Genomic DNA, 19,749 nt, shown 5'->3' with positions numbered 1-19,749 from the left:
TGAGCCAGATTAACATAATCTGGAAAGTGCCTAATTTCTTCATACGGAAGGGTACATGTTAGTACATTTACTGCAAGTTTGATAGACGGTGACCGATTGTTGTCTACAAACACATCATCCCGTTTTCACAGTTTTGTTTTCCACAACCCTTTTGTTGCTCGAGGTAGTACAGTTGCTTTATGCCCTGAGGGCGTAGAGCCTATTTTGGTGGTTACTGGTGTCTTTTTCCTATCGTGATATGAATAGGTTGAAATACGTACTGTAGTGAAGTACCTACTGTAAGCAACTGCACATTTGAATGAATAACACACACTGGCCATTGGGGACTTTCCGAAACCAAATAAAAAAGAGAGAACTTTACTCACTCACTGAGTGGAATGCTCATCCTCACAAGACAATTAGTAGGAGTCATAAAGCATTGGCGTAAGATATCACAGCCCTACTGCGAACTATGAGGATGTCTGTCACAGAGTCCACAGAGTTCTATTGTTTTGTGCTGGAGGCCGTAAACAACATTCTTTGGAACTGTGGAACCTGTGTACAATCAATTCGATAAATCTCATTCCAGTGTCCCTGTTTACATTCACCTTCCCAGGTTAAGGTCAAACAGGGTTACCATGCTCAGTTGATAAGATTGTGGCACTGTGGTAGGTTTGCACTGATTGGTTCTCCCACCTGGCAAGCTTTTGACCGACATCCACATTTTACAGGTAAGGTCATTGGACTTTCTGTTTGGTAAACATTAATGTAGTGTGCCCCAACCTATTCCAAGCCCTTTCTAAATCAGAATTGATCCGTTTGGTAATGAAAAGCCGATGACTGCTTGCCCCGGCCCAAAGGCTCGAGCATACATTTCACACGGGGTGCGTTGACTTTGTTTTTTTACCATTCACAAAGGATTAGACCGAAGCAGGTCGTAAACCCGTCCTATAACTCAATTAGTGAACATCTTTAATCACGCTCTCCTACCTTCACTCTGGCGCTGTATCTCAGCTTCCTGCTTTATTGACACCAGTTCTACAAAATGAGTTACGGCTGCTCATATAGGAGTTGTAATACCACATTGATTACTGCAGCTACCAGAAGTGCTGATTACACAGCAAATCATCAGTTTGATAGCATTTATACATCCATTATAAAACACCTCAGCATTTCTTCACCTCTAACAATGTTACACATGAAAGCAGGATGCTGTTGTCAGCAGAGTTCAGTCAGCTTGTGGCCTGCTGAGTTAAAGAGAGACACCATGGTATGATCTCATCCAGCTGATACACTTCCAGGGAAGGAGGCCTTTGGGGAAGGTTCAAGCAGGGCAGCACAGGGTTAAGCAGAGCTGTATTACATTGGCTCAGTGCACAAGGCAAGGCACCTGCTGGGCTGAGCCCGAGATGTGATAAGATCCTGGCTCTGCAACATGCAGGGGTGTGGATGTGATCCCTGACTCCTGCCCTGTGATTTGGTGATAGAGGCCACCTGAAGGGGAAGGAGAAGGAGAGGAGGGTGGTGGGAGGGAGTCTCCAAATGCTGGTGTGTCATGATGGTGATGGTGTGCTCAAACATGGAGATTTACCTGTCATGGCCGTGTATACAGTACATCCACATTCACATACACAATCATACACACAATACACACACAAAGCAATGTATCACAAGCATCCTGTATGCAGTAAAGCATTGGACACTGCTGGTATACGCTACTCTCATGTCAAACATGTGTATAAAGGGTTAGGCACGTCCATGTTTATTGTGTTTTCTTAGATTGAGAATATCCAAGTGCATAATGAATCTCACATTAGAGACAGGAAATGGCAGTGTCTGTAGATAGTATAGAGTAAGGGTTGTCTGTTATCAGTAGTCATTTCTCTGTGTTTCTCGGGGTCAGAGTCACTGCTTTGTTCTCTGTTGCACAGACGTCATGGCTGGCCTGTCAGCTGAGTCGGAGGGTGGTGAGGCTTTGTTATCTATTCTGAAATGTCACATTTATTCACTGTAACTGGATGGTTGCCCGACTGTGCCCAGTCTAATGTAAACTTTTATTCACTATTATAACAATGACCTTTGAACCTTTTTATGAGCTCTATATTACTGTAATTACTGTAAAGACTACTGTCCATGTCTCACCATGTCTCACCATGTCTGACCATTTCCCTATCACCATTCAGGAGCAATCTATTCCCCACTAGTAAACCATATTGCTTTTTATCCATACGAAACAGGTCTTGTCCTCAACTACACAACTAACAATTAACATATTGAAAGAGAGGTTAAGAAGGCTTCTGTAGAGGACTTTCTGTAGAGATTATGGTGCCCTGTGTTGGACTAGCATATCTGTTGTTATGTACTCAGGCTGGAAGTACAGGCTAGCCTTTCATATGGTTTGTACAGATTAGATATTACAAGTGTACTTTTCCTTTTGGGCCTAGGTCTGTTTTTTATATTACAGCTTTCGCTGTCACAGATAAATAACAAGATGAGTGGCCATAAAGGCACCATCACTGGCTTGTTGGTTGGCTGCCAATGATGTCATAGGCGGTATTGCTTAATGTGGAGTACCTCAGAGGATGGATAGTAAAGTAATAAATGCCCCTATCAAACACGCACCATGTAGCACACACGTACGCTCACAATCAGCCAGGTCACTACCTCAGTAGATACACAGATTGTGCCTTAAATGGCTTGTTTGAAGGTGCCTAACCTTGTGACAACACTTGTACCACTGTCCCTTTAAAGGGTGATGTCATGTAGACTTTATACATTTTATGGCAATAAAGGACTTGCGTTAATGTGGTCTAAATATAATAAAATATATTCTGTGCAAGGACGGTGGTAGACTGTTATACACCATGACTTCCCTTACCCATCCTGCAACATTGGCTTCCCCTCCGGCACCGTCCCTGATCAATGCTGCATACTGGGAGTCTCATACGAGAGGCGTGTTTCAGTGCCAGGCCGAGTCTCATGATTCTCCACCCTTAGAATTCAACACAGAGGCCAACATTCAGTTGGAACTAAATTCTTGCCATGGGGAATTGGGTTTCACAAGGTAATATACTGCATATGTGAGTGGACTACAAAGTTACATATTCGCCCAGAGACGGCTCTACATATTGATTTCCTTACAGCAGTGCCTAACCAACGCCTACAGCACCCACACCTTTATTGTGTCACAAGGCCTCTAGATGGAGATAAGTTGAACGCCCACGCTTTTATGAGGAAATGTATTCTCAAGGACACCTGTCAAACTACTAGGAAATCTATGTATAATAGTTACTTTGTTGTTTCATACAGTTATCAAAGTACAGTTTCCAATACTCAACCAGTGAACCAGAACAGCTGAAGATGAACTATGTAGACATGAATGTGTGAGTCATTGTGTCATGGGATTCACAGAGAGCTAGCCATTATGCTTTTCTCAGAAAAGGGGAAACATGGAGACATTGCAGTACACACTCTGATGAATTCCATACTGAGACATCTACTGTAATTCCAGCTAAGAATAGAACCACTATTTGTCGAACATGGGTTAGTGGTAAATGAGGGGTGTGGGATTTTATTTTCTGCTCCATTTCTGTTTGCACAGAGAGAAACATGCGTCAAATTCCTCTTAGTATTCCTAGACAAACAGCATGTTCACAGTGCCCAGCAGAACGTGCAGGAGAGCAGGTGCACGGAGAAGAGTCACTCTGGCACTCCCTCCAGGCTCAGGGAACAACGTCCCCAGCTATGCAACTCTGTAACCTCTGAGTCCGGACAAACACATCAAGACACTGTGTAGCTTTCTCTGTTGAAAAGCACAGTCTGTACAAGGTGAAAGAGTTGCGCTATTGTAGAGATGCCATGATGATCGACTGCCCCCTAGAGCATGAATAAAGATGTGCCATGTCCAGGGCACTGCCTGTGCGTGATCCATGTAGAAGCCGGGATAGTGTGGTGTGGGCTCTCTAAAGCCACAGCCTTAGCTTGTCAGGAACATGTTCAGGAAGAGTTGGGTATAGAATCTAGTTTTAAGCTTGCGGCAGAAGGAAATGTCTGTTTACAAAGATTTCAAACACAGATTGATGCGAGTTAGAGAGTGTAAACACTGCACAACAAAGATGGCTTGCTGTAGAGGCCAGGGAGGCTGTTGGTGAGGCACTGGGAGAGAACTGTTTAGTCATAATGCTCTCCACCTAAATGACTAAGAGGATAGTTATGCTATACTGTAGTTAATACCATGCTGTTTCCCAGAGGAATATTCAAGATATATTCCTATTGACAGTAAATATGTGAGTTATTTTCTCTCTGTAGAGCACCGTGTCTTTAGTGTGTGCGTATGTGCATTTGTGTACAGATCCCTTGGGTGAAGGTAAGGGATGGGCAGTATTTATGTGGGAGTGGAGGAGGCACACAACAACAACCGGCCAGTTTCCATGGAGGAGTGAGTAGTTCCTGTTGCTGTGGCAACCAGACAATTACCACACAACCATAATGGTATGGTCTTTCTGTTTCAAGGGGTTATCCTGATGATTTAATTGATCCAGAATACAACAGACATCAGGCATCTGTTTTTTCACACAGTTGATCTAGTATGTAATATCTGACTGCCCTATTGGATGGGTTATGTACATGTTATTAGTGGGCTTGCATCAGCAAGTCCAACTCTTGATATGAACTCTTGAATTACTTATTTTACTTTCACTTATTATTATTAGTGTGCTTGCTTCAGCAATACATGTCTAAACCTAACACCATGTTTCACAGATGAGGTGGTATACTGTAAATCTTGGGTTGATCCTTTTTTCTTCAAACTTTCCTCTTGAAATCACTCTGGTACATGATAATAATAATCTTATCTGTCCACAAGACCTTTTTCCAGTACTTTTTAGCAAACTATAACCTGACCATCCTTTTTGAGGATAACTAGTGGTTTGTACCTTGCAGTAAAGCGTCTGTAGTTTGGCTGGTGAAGTATTCTGCGGCTGGTAGTCTCAGGCACATTCACGCCTCCCTCCTGGAGAGTGTTCCTGATCTATGGGACAGTTGTTTTGGGGGTTTTCTTAATTATGGTGAGCATTCTTATTCTTCGGTCATCCACTGTGGAAGTCTTCCTTGGCTTACCAGCCTGTTTGTGATTGCTGAGCTCACCAGTGCTTTTGTTTGAAAATAGTTTTGGCTATGTTGATTTTTCAGCCTAATAATAGCTTCCTTGACATTAATTGACACCTCTTTGGTCCTCATGTTGACAGACACCAATAGCAAACTCCAAAGGCAAATGCAAAGCCTAGACTCAATATTAGACATTGACAGCTCTCTTATGTCTGCACAAATGATGTGACAGAACAGAAACACCATTACTCAAGCCCCATTACTTTTGGTAAACTGAGCTGTTTTGTTAGACATTTGTTTTGGCCTAACCCCTCCATTGGATTCCCATGATACTTTTTAAAATGCATATCCTCTTTCATATTTTAAACTTAATTATTCAATCCAACTTTGTACTGACTGACCTTACTTAAAGAAGTTGTATACAGATTGTTGAAACTATTTAGACTTTTTAGACGTTAAGCACATTTACATTCTCTCTCTCTCTCTCTCTCTCTCTCTCTCTCTCTCTCTATCTATCTATCTATCTATTAATCTATCCATCTATCGGACTATCTATAGTCCAAACCATCTTTTAACTGTATCAACTGCCAAAATAAGACTTTGCAAGCCCACAAAGTTTCTTCAGGAACTTCATTTGCAAGTTCTAATTAGAGCATTATGATTTTTGTCTCTAACTGATGTGACTCCAGCTGACTCCCTCCAGCTCCCCCAGGATTCCCCAATCTGATTTCTGACTGTATGCTGCCTGTAGCAATCATTTCTGGAAACACACAGAATTTCTCACAGAGATCATGTGGGGGGAAAAATGCATTTCACAGCTGTTATGAGTTTATTTGGTGTCTCTAACAAACTATAACCTACTTACAGACAGATGGGGCCTGGACTGTGTCCAAATTCTGAGTCCACTGGAAAAGACACAGAAATATCACTTTACTCCAAATACCCCCAGCTATGTGTCTACACATATGATAACACTTCTACTGTACCCTATCACTTCTACTGTACCCTATACTGTACCCTATCACTTCTACTGTACCCTATACTGTACCCTATCACTTCTACTGTACCCTATACTGTACCCTATCACTTCTACTGTACTCTAGCCGTTCTCAGACCCAAGGACACTTTAGATAATGCTTTAATAAATAGGGAACTTAATGTAAAACAGAATAAAGAACACAAAAAAAAAGCTTTAAATGAAATTGTAGGAGCAGGAGCAGCAAATAGCATTGAGAGAGAAATAATAATAATAAAGAATACATAAGAGATGGGGGAAGATAATACAAAAAAGGGTAAAACCAGAATTTACATTGGGACTAAAAAAACAAGCATTTTTATATGGAAATGAAGTTATATTCTCATAGTTCCAAATATCTTGTGGAAAGCTGCATCATGGTTTTAGAGACCAGTTTGAGAGCAGTGTTTGATAGTTCAAGTGCCTGAATTGTGTGGGCTACAGTCTGTTTATAAACACACAGAGCAACCAAACAAAGAGCCCACACACTATACTGTTCAATGTTGACTAGGAAAAACAGGGAGAGAGAGCTGACATAGTAACAGTAATTTAGGTGATTGGAAAATGGAAAACACAAGGGTTTCACAGGGGTTATTTCTCCTCTCCTCATAATGGTGCATGCAGCAGCAGAGATGAGAGGAGACTGAAGACGCTGCCATACAAGCACACTAGCATATCACAGATCCAGCCAGACTCCAGAGCCTTGAGAGCAATGTCATATATTTGGTGTTACACAGGCATGCTGTGGGACCTCTAGTAGAGCGGGAGAGAGAGACAGGACAATGTGTTGACAATGGTGGATGGTTATGTCATGGCCAGTAAGTAGGGTCTCTGTCTCTGTGTAAGCCAGAGTAATGGTGCAGAAAGGGAACAGTGTTACATAACCTGCATTCACACAGAGCCCACCACCATGGGAGAGCTAAGCCTGGGAGGGGGGGGGGGGGGGGGTTAGGGTTAGGGTTAGAGCCCACCACCATGGGAGAGCTAAGCCTGGGAGGGGGAGGGGGGGGGGGGGGGGTGTTACAACCACAATGCACAGTGTTCTACTATGGCAATGATTTATGTTGTGAGGCAGTGAAACTCTTGGAGTGTTTGCAACTCAGTGTGACTGCTTTCGCGATCCTCATAGCGGCACAAAGCTTCAACGCTGCAGGGTGCAGTCGATAAATATATGTGTGTGTGTGTGTGTGTGTGTGTGCTGTGCCCTGAACAAAGCACACACGCCTAGTCCCTGTACATAGAAAGGGTCATAGGCTGTCTGTTGGGCCTGTTATCTAGCGCTCTCTGGTGGCCATGCTAGGAACAACTGAGCCCCATGGGCAAATCCCTCTGTAATCTCAGATAAACAAACGCCTAATGAAATATAAAATAAGCCATAACAGAGAACAACAATGTGGGATCTGGCAGGAATTCTCAATTCTAAACGAGTTTGCCTTGTGTAACTTGCGTGCGTCTTGTATGAGTTTGGTCTGCTCTGTACTGTGACGGAGCGGATGTGAGCTTGCTCTGAGAGACCTTGGCGTGTGAAAGGTTATGTATGACCTCACACGTGCCGTGTCTCTCTGTCGGCCTCGTGGTCAATGCTCCGGGGGAGACAGTTAAGGGTCCAGAGGTTTAAAGCTGGACGTGTTCTGTGTCCAGTACCCCTGTTCCTCTGATTTCAGTCAGTGCTCTAAAAGGCCTCTCTTTTTAATGTGTTGCTAGGGGCGTATCTGAAATGCATCAACTAGCCTGAGTGTGTGTTTGTGTGTGTGTGTGTGTGCGTGTCTTTCTTTAGAAGCCAAGGACACTGAGGTATTTCATGTCAGCTGGGGTTTGTGAACCCTGAAATGTCTAGTAATGGTTTGGGCCCGGGGATACGAAGGATTAATGTGGCTGTCTAGTGAGGTAACAGACACAGAGCACCGGTCTCGACCCAACCCTGTCTTCACCACATCACTGACAGAACTGACAAGTGAGAGCTAAGTCAGTCAAAGTGTTCATGTCCTTCTCAGAAGCTGTGCCACTGAAGTGACCATCAGTATTCAACAGCATGAGCACACTGGTGCTATGAGTAGTTACACACTGCTCTATTTAGATGGCATTTCAGATTCTACAGCAGGGAAAAAGTAAATTAGCAGTACAAATTTAGCTGGATACTACTCCCCATGGTAACAGTGGCCTAAATATAGACCTGATAGTGCATGTTGAAGGTTTAGAGATTTCATTAGATTTTTTTTATCTTTAAAGCTGTCTACTCATGGAAAGATCCAGGAATAAAAAGCCTTCAGACAAAATAGATGGAGACACACCCTCTTTATTTCAGAGTGGGAATATAAATTCAAACAAACCTTTTATTGAAGCATTCACACATCATTTCAACCTCACTGTGCTTTTGTACAAGCGCATCTTGTATGAGAAACACAGCAAAGCCTGTCACAATCAACTTAGTCAAAGGCGACTGGAGAAACATATCCTTGACAGAAAAATACCGCCGGCATAACCCAAACACATTCCTGCCATTTACAAATCAGGCAAACTATAATGTCCAACACTGAGAGAAACCATAAACGTGTGCTTAAAATAAATCAGCTTTGGTACTTGAAAAACAAATTCATAACATTCTTCAATGATTACATTCTACCCCCTTAAATGTTAAATGCAATTTGTTGTTTTCCTTTCAGGGGTTAGCCCAGACTGTAGTCACGTTCATCTTCAATATGCATTGTTTTCATAATGCACAGCAAGATACAACTTATGTATATCCAACAAAGATGGATGACCTTGCTGTTCTCAGATAAACATCTGTCGTATTTTTCCCAAGGTTTGTGCAACCATGCTTTGAGAATCACACCCACATGAGAATGACTTGATGCTTGGCATGAGCAGAGAAAGCACACCTATCATGATGACAGCAGCTAGTTAGCCCCTGATCTGGTGTGTAATTGTTAAAGGGGTTTAAGTGACCAATGACCTCTTGAGCTCCTTGCAGACTGACCAAACTGAGTGAGACAAAATAGATATTTTAGTAAATTCACTACAATGGATATGCTTAAGAGGAATTAATTGTATATATAATGGTTATTGGCAAGGAATGTTGTATAAAAATGGACAGAAACTGAACGGAACTTGAATTTAGCCCGGGGTTGGTTTGAGAGACGGTAAGGTTCACACACTGTGTAAACATCTCATGCATGAAGGTCATCATGGTTAAACACTGTTTAATCTAATCATCACATACACTGTGTATGAGTCAGGGCCATGACTGGGAAGCTTTGTGCCATATGTTTTCCTCCAGCAGCTGAGAGAGGGCTGAATAAGCCCTGTCATATTGAGATTGGTTCTGTCGGGGTGAACTGTTATTCTGTTGGTGCTTAGGGTGGTCTAGCAGGCATGCTTAGCTGCTACCGGGTATTAGTAAAAGTGCAAATTGTCTAATGGCGATATGATCCTAGGTGCTTGCCGATCACCCATTCAGTGCTTTCCCTCGTCTTTGTGCATTAGTAAATACCCATCTGTACAGGGAGGCCGCCACTCCCTCCTTCTAGGTGGGGTATGGGGAGTTGCTTTGTGACAGAAATGTTTTGAAGGGGAAGGTGTAAAGAAAGGCACAGAGATTTGGGTTGTTGTTTTTTTTTTTTCTTCACCAGTCGTTTCCTTTACTCTGCGACAGCTCTGCAGAGGTTCTAGAATACCCTGTCCTCTTTGATTACTGTCACCAGCCAAACATAGTACATGTCGTGTCAAACCAGTATCCTCCCCCCCCCCCCCCCCTCCCCCCCCAGGGCTCTCAGACACACTCCTCTGACAATAGAAAGGGATGGACAAAAAACACAAGCTAAAACAGCGAGACTCATTTTCCCCTTCGCTAAATTCAATCCTGACAGGATACAGCCTAGCAAACACACGCACACACACACATACATACATACATACACATACACGTCACAGTCAACATTAGCAACAAATTACAGACAAACAACTAAACAAGCAGTTTAATGGGTAGCTTTCCTCCTCCATGACAGAGACAAATTTAACTGGGTCTGCCCTCATCCATACTGATCCTGTACGAAGGCAACGGAGGTTATTACAGGAGATTCTAGGGACCTTCAACTCAACCTAGATTTGAGTTCCTTGCCTATCCTCCTCGTTAAAGCAGTAAAGAAGCTCCCGTTTTCATCTGTCACTTGAACGGTTTCCAGCGACAGCTGTGTACAGGGTTTGGGGAGTTAGCCACAGTGGTGTTGACTAAAGCGTTACCATAGACACAGAGCAAATGGGAAATAAACAAGTTCATCCATGAGCAGAGGAAGAAGACCTTACAGTGCAAATGTAAACTCCCTCTGTTCATCTCTGTAGGGTTTTGTATTTTGTAACATTGTTTGGCTGAGACCCAAAGTAATTAAGCTTGACATGGATGTCATTGAAGAGTAATTACTCTGTCTCACCCATGCTTTTGAAAAACAGATAACACTTTCTTAAATACTCTGACCACCACTATTACAGGCATCAGTGCTTTGGCAGCAGGCTTTACAACCACACACCAAAACAGCAACACTGATCAAAACTCACACATACAGTAGATTTCAAAAAGATGCTCTGTAAACCTTCAAAAGCACATCATATGTTTACGACACTACTCTCCAAAGTGTATTTCACAAAAAGAGTTCTTTGTCGAGTTTCCCGCAGGCCAGCGACAATGACAACAAAGAGACAAAAAAAAAAGCGCTGCTGCAGTGCATTCTGGGATTTAGTCAATATTTACAGGCCCCAAACCCTTAGAGCGATAATGCACCAGTTTATGTACAACTTATCTGCTCATCCCAGTCCCCTCCAGTCAGGTCCAGTCTAGTGTTCTTTCCAGATGGCAGTCACACACACCCATGTTAGGTTTTTCCAGACCAAGTATCAGTATTCCCACTCATCAGTCTTCATGTCCAGATAGCTGAGGATGTTCTGGGCGAACTTGACCGCCTGCTTGCGGGCCTGCTTGGTCATCTCGTCGCCCTGCGGGTCCACTGCGTCCAGGGCCAGCAGCTGTTTGGTCAGAAGCTCCTCCAGCATCATGTAGCTCTTGTCAGCCCGCTTGCCACCGAAGCAGAGTACCTGGGCCTGGAGGTCAGACAGGCTGCCCAGGACCATCCACACGGCCCTGTGGGCAGGGTTCTCGTGGGGGCCGGGCTGACGGCGGTACAGGGCCTCGCGGAGGTCCAGGAAGGTGATGATGGCCTGGACCTCCAGCACGGCGCGGCGACGGGCTTCTCGGATGCAGGGGTTGCGGGCGGTGTCCACCTGGTCCAAGTGTGTGAGGAGGCTCTGCAGCTCCGCCTTCGGCCTGAAGCTGAGCTCCCCGCTCTGGCGCAGGACCTCCGCCCGCAGGTGATGCACGTGACCCCGCACCGCCTCAATCTCACGGATGGAGTCATTCTGCGCCAAGTCGTACCTGAGGACACACACACACACACACATCCACAATCAGACACCTGAGCCAAGTTGTACTTGGCAGAGGACACGCATTACCTGGGGAAAAAAACTAAAACAACAACACACAGAGAATGTGAACACACAGAGAATGTGTAACACCGGTACAGATGCCTACCTGCGCGTGTCGTCCCCCTCTCCCTCCAGGTCCAGGTGTTTCAGCAGGCCGTTGATCTCCTCCACCACCTGTTTGCGGTAGTTCCTGACCGCCGCGTTGCCCGACACGTCCAGGGCATCCAGCTCCACCAGCAGCTCCGTGAGAACCCGGGACAGGTGGGCACAACTATCCCTGCCACTCAGCCCCATTAGCAGGGCAACCAGCTGGCTGCGCGCCCCGCTCACCTGCACCATCACCTGGTTGATCCTCTGCACGGCGGCGTGCGTGTCCTCAGACAGGGGCAGGGGGAGGGTCTGCTGGCGCGTTCGCCCCTCAATCACGTCCTGCACGGCGCAGACGCGGGTCAGGGCCCGGTAGCGAGCCTTGCGGAGGGGCACCCTCCCCCCTGTCTTTATCAGGGTGAGCCGCAGCACCAGCTCCTGCACGGCGTCCACCAGCTCGTCACTGATCTCCGCCGTTCCGCCAGCCCGCTGCGGCTCCACCACGCCCTGCTCCACCAGCATCTGGGCCTCCCGGCTCAGCTCCTCGATGGCCAGGCGGGACGGGTGTGTGGCGTTCTCCTCCAGGTAGCGTAGCAGCCCCTCCACCTCCTGGGCTGCCCGCTTGCGGGCGCCCTGCAGCTCAGCCTTGCCCTCCGTGTCCACCTGGTCCACCTCCAGGAGCAGCCTGGTCAGCTCACGCTCCAGCCGCTTGTACTCCCGCTCGCTCTGCAGCCCACTGAAGGTGCACACCTGAGGGCCCAGAGACGCCACCTCCCGCTGGACCTCATACAGCCGCATCATGGCCGGGTGCGGCTGCTGCTGCTGCTGTTGCTGCGGCTGCTGGTTGCTATGGTCCATCCTCTTCCCACCATCAAAGGGCTTCCCAAACAGGCTGGAAAACAGGCACAAAGCAGATCAGGACAATGGCCTTCGGTTCAGAGCTTCACAGGTGAGCTGAACTTTGAATAGAATGAGGTTGAATATTTAATGTTCTGTTGAATGAGGTTGAATATTGAATGGTTCACAATAAAAAAATAATAATGATGTAATTAAAAAAACAGCAACTCGAGTTATCAGTTTGAGGCCTGTCTGATTAAACAATGGAAACAGGAACACCTGGCCCAATTTAATGTTGACCGAAGCCTATGTTTACCAAGCTCCACCCAAAAAATCGAAACCGAAGTGAACAAGTGAATGCTTTGTGGCACCAATATAAGAGCTACAACAGAAGGGTTAATTGCATTTGTTCAAGGCAAAAAATCACACTGATCGCTTAAGTCAGGCATGGACAATGCAAGCATACCTCACAAAGAGACAGGAAATTAATTAGCCAACATTTGTAAATGATAGCACTGACATGACAATCACTCAGCTAATTATTGACAGTACAGCTAGGCTCAAGTGATGGCTATTATTTCAGCAATGATAATACCTAATGAACACCAATGACCGACTTTAATTACTATAACGACAATACGCCTCTTCAACCAGGCCCCAGTTACATTCTTCTCATCCAAGTCAAATGAAATAACAACCCATAGAACTAGTTCTGTCACGTGACGTGCAAACAGTGAACAACACATCAGACACAAATTCGATCACAACAATACTACTTACAAAATCTCCAGAGGGAAGACCAGTGAGATAAAGACCTGTTAAGTCTGGCTCAATATAGAGAACACACCAGTAAGTTATGCGCCGTCAGCGCCCAGACACTGCAGATGGAGAACCTTAAAACATTTTACTGGCAGACAGCTCTGTCACTGCTATTCCACAGTGATGTGTGTGTGTGTGTGTGTGTATGTATGTCTGTGTGTGATGTCACAATGGACAGGTCACTCTCAGACATCTTAAAGAGACAGTGTGTCACTTTTGCTCGATACATGAGATATTTCAAGAGGGATTATGTTGAGAGTGCCCATTTGGCAGTCATTATGGGATTACAGGGTTCCATGTGAAACATATTTTGACAGCCCATGCAACATTGTAGCACTACGCTAGCCAGATAACGAAAATCCAAAACAAAAATCCCCAAATAGACTATGTTACATATCATATCTGTTGGATTGTCTCAGGAGTGCTGGTGGAAATGAGACAGGCAGGCCCAGTGTATTTCCATACTCTAAGTACACACCCACCATCTTAGTCAGAGAGAACAATAGGTAGCCTATTGCTGGGGGTTAACAGGTTTCAAGATAAAAAGACAATTATTTAATTTTTTTCAAGAACAGGCTTCAGAGGAAAGACTACTTGTGTCTGGAATTTATATAACCAGACACAAGAATTTGTAAAACCAGACTTTAGAAGAAGAATATCCAAAGGCATGCTGCATGCTTACTGTACCGCTGTCTGAAAGTAGCCTAACCTATTGTTGACTAAAGTATGACTCCTGACATCAACACACATAAACAACTAGAACATTGCACTACACACACATCCATCTTCCATAGACACATCAAGCTTTATCCCAAAGCACTTTATGCCCAAAACATGTTGTTGATGATTGTGGATTTCTATGAATTCTCAGCAAGGCCTACATATTGGGGACGGTATACTGGCACCTCTTCCATCCTTATTCACAACAGGTGAGGGGTGAATGTGTAAACATGGCAATGGTCAGTTAAGAGGGGCAGGTCGTAAAAAAGCTGCTCCTCAGACTTTCAGCCTCTCTCCAAGCATGAAGCAATGGCATAGAGGGGTATCCAATCGCAAGACACTGTACAGTATGATTACAGGTTTGGGTCCCTGAAGGGGGCACACAACCAGGAAAGGACGTTCCTTTCTGGCCACAATACAGCCAGGCTTAGGCCTACCTGAGCTCAGTTGAATGCAAGAGCACATTGGCCCATTAGCTTTGCAAGGTAAATTAATACGTCATTGGCCTCATCACCAGACCGGGATGATGAACCTGGTGTAAAGGGATAGATCATGGGCTTAGGATCTGTGATGATCATTCCCTAAAACATTCTATAACAGTCTCACTACTAAACGCAGCAACAGCCCCCTGACAAAAAAAAAAATACAAACCCAACTACATGTGCTCGTAAAGCTTTAGGCTAATTATGCATTATGTCATCACATCGCAGCCGATCTAATCATGTACTTACCCTCACAAAAGGGAATATAAATAGCAATGACAACAACAGCCATTTATCCGCAACAATAACGCATGCACCTTCTCGCATACCGCCACATAAGCTTGCAATGCAACCACTTGTCTAGGCTGTACGTCTCAAACTAAACGCAGTTCAATGTGTCAGTTGCTAGGCTGCTGTTTCAATGTTGCTGTTCCAATGTAACGAACGCCAGCAATGTCTCGCCACCTTCCCAGATACGCATGACATTTCTCACCTTTTCAAAACGCCAAAGACATTCGCGCACATTTCTAAAGATGCCCGTTTCCATCAGCTAGCCAACTACATACATAAGCGTTGTCGTCTCATCCAAATGGATATCCTACTGGTATTTGTATCTCAGCTGTCTTGTTTTCAATGGCTGATTCACCTCGATCCCAAGCACTGCGGTCGGTGTCGCCCCTCCCACAGCTCCCACGCACCAATTCAATGGCTTGTTCACGTGCGTCAGTAACATTGTACACATCATTTGCGCAGTGGTTTATACTATGGATAAGTTTGGGATGTAGCTAAAGAATACGTTTCGAATATGAGACAATTCTTGGCATACATGGAAAAACCTGGGACCAAACCAGGGTGCTGGAGGAATACAATTCTGCTATGAGTTCTCACCTGTACTAAGTGTGTGTATGTGTGTGTGTGTGTAATTCTCACTGATGTATATTATGCCATATCTGCAATATTATTCAATAGGGTATGTGGGGAAAGAGAAACGTGAAGCATATGGTTTCATTTTAACGCTCTGTAGGCCTACTTGTACATAACGTTTGTGTTGCATTTAGATGTCTACTTAATGTGATCCCAGCCATGCCATACAGTCTAAAGTGAGCATGACCTTACCTGCGTCCCAATTCATTACACCCTAACCCTTTCCTGAAATAGGCCTGATGCACAGATGACCAGGGACTATCAATACCAGGTGCATGACAAAGAATAACACAACAACCCCTGTAGTTCTGTGAGGCTAGGTAGGCTGAGAGCAAATGACACGAATGCAATGGGCCTGGCTGGCAAGGTGAAGCCACTCATTCCATCAGATCTAGTCTACATGAAGTGCATAGGATAGGAGCTAGAGGTTGAGGGAGCTAGCAGAAGGTCTGCTTGTTTTGCTAGCTTGGGGTATAGCTAAACTACGCAAACAGGGGAGGAGGAGTTCATCGCTGTAATTGAGTACCTGGGAGGCAGATGCTGAGATTGTTGTCACCAATGAAAGATGGCAGCTGGATGTCAGATGAGGCAAAAATGTCAGACAGATCAGAAAACCAAGTTGTTTCCCTAACAACAAATTGGCAGATGGTGTTACTGATACTGTCTAATTTGTCTCTGAAGTTATGGCTGCTATTATGATCTGAAGTTTTCTCCAACGTTTAGCCCCATACAGAGGTCATTACATGTAATATACCTGTATTTCAAAGGTATGATACTAACTTGCAAATCACATACTCCTGACCTAATAATGTTACTATACATTACAGTTAACCGGTATAAGGGGTGGAATGTATTCGCATTGGGTCTCACTCTGTGATTGTATCCTATCTATGATTGCAAACTCCGCCAAATCAGGCAGAACCATGCTACCCCAAGGGTTGCAAATCGTGCAGGCTTAGATATATGTGGCTGGGATGCTGTCAATCACTGGCAAAACAACAAAGCTGAATTTGAAGGGAGAGCAGGTATACTAATTTTGATCTAAACAAATAGTGTAAGGCCCTTAGGGCAGCTACCCAATTCACATCACTGCCTAATTTAAAAAAAAAAAGTAAAACTGCAGGTAGCAGCAAGGTTAATCTGATCCCTTCAGATAACCATGTATAAGTCGGCTAAAGTTTTCATCTGACAAGAAAAAAAACTGTAGTATTCGTGTCCTTTAGTCAGGTTACTGCCTGAAAGTCACTCACACATTCGTTGCTACCTAGCTAGCTAACCCACAAGCAGCAGCAGCAGCAGCCTATTTGTTAGCATAGCTACTACTAGCTAGCTATTACTACATATCCCTAGCTATTACTACTATATCCCATTATAAGGCTTTAATAAACTGTAACGTAGTAATACCTACTATAGGTAACTGTAGGCTTTTATTCTTACCTGCATAACCAACGTACAGCCATCGGAATAGTAGTTGTGGTCGTGGAGAGATGGACACAACGCAATAAAACATTACCAAGCACTCCCGTGGATTCTGAGGTGTAGCTTTCTCCCAACACAGGAGGGACTGGAGGAAGGGGTGCCTAGTGGTGGTGACTGCTGCGTGATGCAAAGTCAAGCAAGATAGCCGAAGAACACAAATTAGAATATGAAAAGGCCCTTTTATCATTTAATTAATGATGTATCAACATGGACACTACGACCTTGTTTTATACGGTTGTGCTTCTGCAGAACAATGATGTTTGGAAGCAATTTAATTGGGTTCGTGTTAAACTTTGATCGTCCAACCTAATTTCAAGACGGCGTCCCAACAGTCACGTGGTAAGGTGTCTTTGGCTGTGCCACACCAACCAAAACAGTGTCTATCAACACACAGAAGGTCGATTATTTAGTTTAAACGCTGTTAAGGGGAGCCCTGAAATGACTTTAAAAACGACAGCATGTTTATTATGGAGATCACTCTGCTCTCATAATCGTCCAAGTCCCTTGCCTGTGCGGAGCTTATCAGAAATCGCCAGCCGTCGATGCAGTTCAAGTCAACCAACCAAATCAGCTAAGGTGCGTGGGCCTCTGCTTTGCGAGTCGGTCTGGGACTGAGAGATCAGACTGTTTTATCAGGTATCATATGGGGACTTATATACCACTCTGGGAGAGACTAGTTTCAGTGGTCCGTCAAGAAACTAGAACGTTTTTGTACAAACTAGTATAACCACAAACGTCGGTTCATGTGTAGCTGTTCTGTTTGTGAGGTTTGTTGACTGCAAGGTTGTTTGCGACTGCTTGTAGCCATCTGTGAGTTATGTGACATAAAAGTCAATAGAACTTGGTAATTAAATTCAGGAATTGCTGCTGAGCGGTGCAAATGTCATGTTCAACATTTGGACATGGACTCACCTTATGATCTGGCTCTGTTGCACCTGTCACTGATGTCGGTTTCAAAGGCAGTAGATACCTCCTCCTCTTACGAACAAATATGTGGAGGGGACTGTTCACTCGTGTTGTAGGCAGGTAAGTGTCAGCGACCTTTGGAAATATCTTCAGCCACCAATGAGCCACTAATAAATAAATTAAATAACTCAGTTAGATTTTGCTTAGAATGTTTAGAAATGAACTTTGCAAATGAACAAGCCCCTATTTTATGGATTGGGTTACTGAACTGTTTCAGGGTTTATATGGTCATATGAGTTGGAGAACAGGTTAGGAATTAACTGTAGACTAAGGAATGTATGTTCCCGACCTATCAACTCCCCTCCATAGTTCACTGTACTGTGTGTCCGCCTCCAGTTAGTACATCTGTCATCTCAAACCAGCCTGCCCATTCTAATCCAGTGATGGGCGCTGAATCACAAGACAATCTGAATCATCAGACAACTCAACCTGTTAGCAAGAAGGTCATTGATGTTCAGGCTACTGACACATATTTATGTAACTGTGAATCCATAAATGGGCTGTCTACATAAGGCGGGTTTACTTGTGTTGTCTGCAGCATTGCTAGCTGGCATAATGCCAACGGCATACCAAAAGATGTATGACATTCTTCCTGTCAGCCTGTCGATTAATGCTAGAAATCACTTTGCTGCTGGTTATCATATATTGATATGATTCAAATCTTTGATTTGTCTCGTTTTTTTGTGCAGAGATTTGAGTTCATCCCAGCTGCTGGCTCTAAGCATGACTGGATTGGTCCCCCAGACAGGCTGTCCAACCTGCGGCCCATCATATACCACATCCCAGAGAAGGAGACTGAATTGGAGCGGCAGCTAAGGGACTTGAGGCAAGGGACAGAGAATTGGAACCATGAGTTCTGGACCAACCAGAATATCACTTTCAACAAGGTTTGCATCCCACATTTTCAGTTTTTCATTATTACCACTAGAGGGCAGCAACACACTGAGGAAGTCAGAGGCAAGTACCAGTATCTCAAGACTTATATTTCTGTTCTCTCATTCAGGAGAAAGATACCTTCATCGTCTCACAACTGAAGGCAAAAGGCTTGTCTGTGCGAGATGAGCAAGGTGAGAGGATGTAAACTCCTCTGATATTGTGTCCCACACTGATGGATGACAGGGGTTGGATTGGAAATAATGTATCTTGAAGTTTGTTTTTGTTTTTGTTTTCTCAGGAAGGAAGAGGACTCTAAACAGTGAAGAGATGGCAGTCTTTTACAAACATTTCCTGGACACAAACCGCAAAAGACATTCCGATTACAATAAGTAAGCATGCCCATAATTGACAACCGACATCACAAACAAACAAGAACCGAACCTGTAAACCTCTTCACAGAGAGTATAAAATTGATGGCTTCAACATGAGTCATTTTGTTTCCGGCCCTTCCCACAGGTCACAGTTGGTTGGTCATTAGTGAACCAAGAACTTAAGATCTCTCCCAAGGTGTTACAGTGTTGTTTTCTCTTCCCTTCCCTCATCTCATTGGCAGGGAGTGGTACAGACGGAACTTCACTATTACCTTTCTTATGGGCAGAGTGGCTGTCCACAACGCCTGGAGGACAATCACAGAGAGAGGAAGGGGCACGAGGACAGGCACCCCTACCACGTGATGCTCAATAAAGATGCTTTCTCCTACTCCATCACCTCATGCCTCGTGTCCTATATTTCTTAATGGTGACCCCTGCCAAAGGTCAAATAGCAAGAAAACATGCAAGGGAGGAAAGCTTGGAGGAATGTATCGTCTAGAATTAGTCAAAGGTAATATGTTGATTGTGTATGTGTTTAAACACAAATCAATACCTATGGACGGCCGGGTCTTTTGAATGCAAATGAAACTTAAGTGGATGTCATGTGAAGAAACTT

General features: G+C 44.4%; 2 protein-coding genes across 4 annotated transcripts; one reads left to right on the top strand and one right to left on the bottom strand.

The window, feature by feature from the left end:
* Positions 1–9,879: 9,879 nt before the first annotated feature.
* Positions 9,880–16,943, bottom strand: bag5 (BCL2 associated athanogene 5). Of its 2 annotated transcripts, none has more exons than XM_083683862.1 (3): positions 16,879–16,943; positions 11,679–12,551; positions 9,880–11,522 (listed from the first exon to the last, which is right to left on the bottom strand). In XM_083683862.1, the coding sequence occupies exons 1-3, from the start codon at positions 16,899–16,901 to the stop codon at positions 10,988–10,990; spliced, it is 1,431 nt and encodes a 476-aa protein (XP_083539988.1). In that variant the 5' UTR covers positions 16,902–16,943; the 3' UTR covers positions 9,880–10,987. The 2 variants fall into 2 exon arrangements, with proteins under 2 accessions (XP_083539988.1, XP_083539987.1); XM_083683861.1 differs by lacking the exon at positions 16,879–16,943 and adding an exon at positions 15,011–15,046.
* A 324-nt stretch (positions 16,944–17,267) lies between these two features.
* coa8 (cytochrome c oxidase assembly factor 8) lies at positions 17,268–19,523 on the top strand. 2 transcript variants are annotated; one of them, XM_083683143.1, is made up of 5 exons: positions 17,268–17,496; positions 18,576–18,773; positions 18,890–18,953; positions 19,061–19,151; positions 19,376–19,523. In XM_083683143.1, the coding sequence occupies exons 1-5, from the start codon at positions 17,359–17,361 to the stop codon at positions 19,494–19,496; spliced, it is 612 nt and encodes a 203-aa protein (XP_083539269.1). In that variant the 5' UTR covers positions 17,268–17,358; the 3' UTR covers positions 19,497–19,523. The 2 variants fall into 2 exon arrangements, with proteins under 2 accessions (XP_083539269.1, XP_083539270.1); XM_083683144.1 differs by lacking the exon at positions 17,268–17,496 and adding an exon at positions 17,615–17,687.
* The last annotated feature ends 226 nt before the right edge of the window (positions 19,524–19,749 follow it).

The sequence above is a fragment of the Argentina silus genome, assembly GCF_951799395.1.
Source record: "Argentina silus genome assembly, chromosome: 13".
Classification (NCBI taxonomy): Eukaryota; Metazoa; Chordata; class Actinopteri; order Argentiniformes; family Argentinidae; genus Argentina; species Argentina silus.
This window is presented reverse-complemented; position numbering and strand designations above follow the sequence as displayed.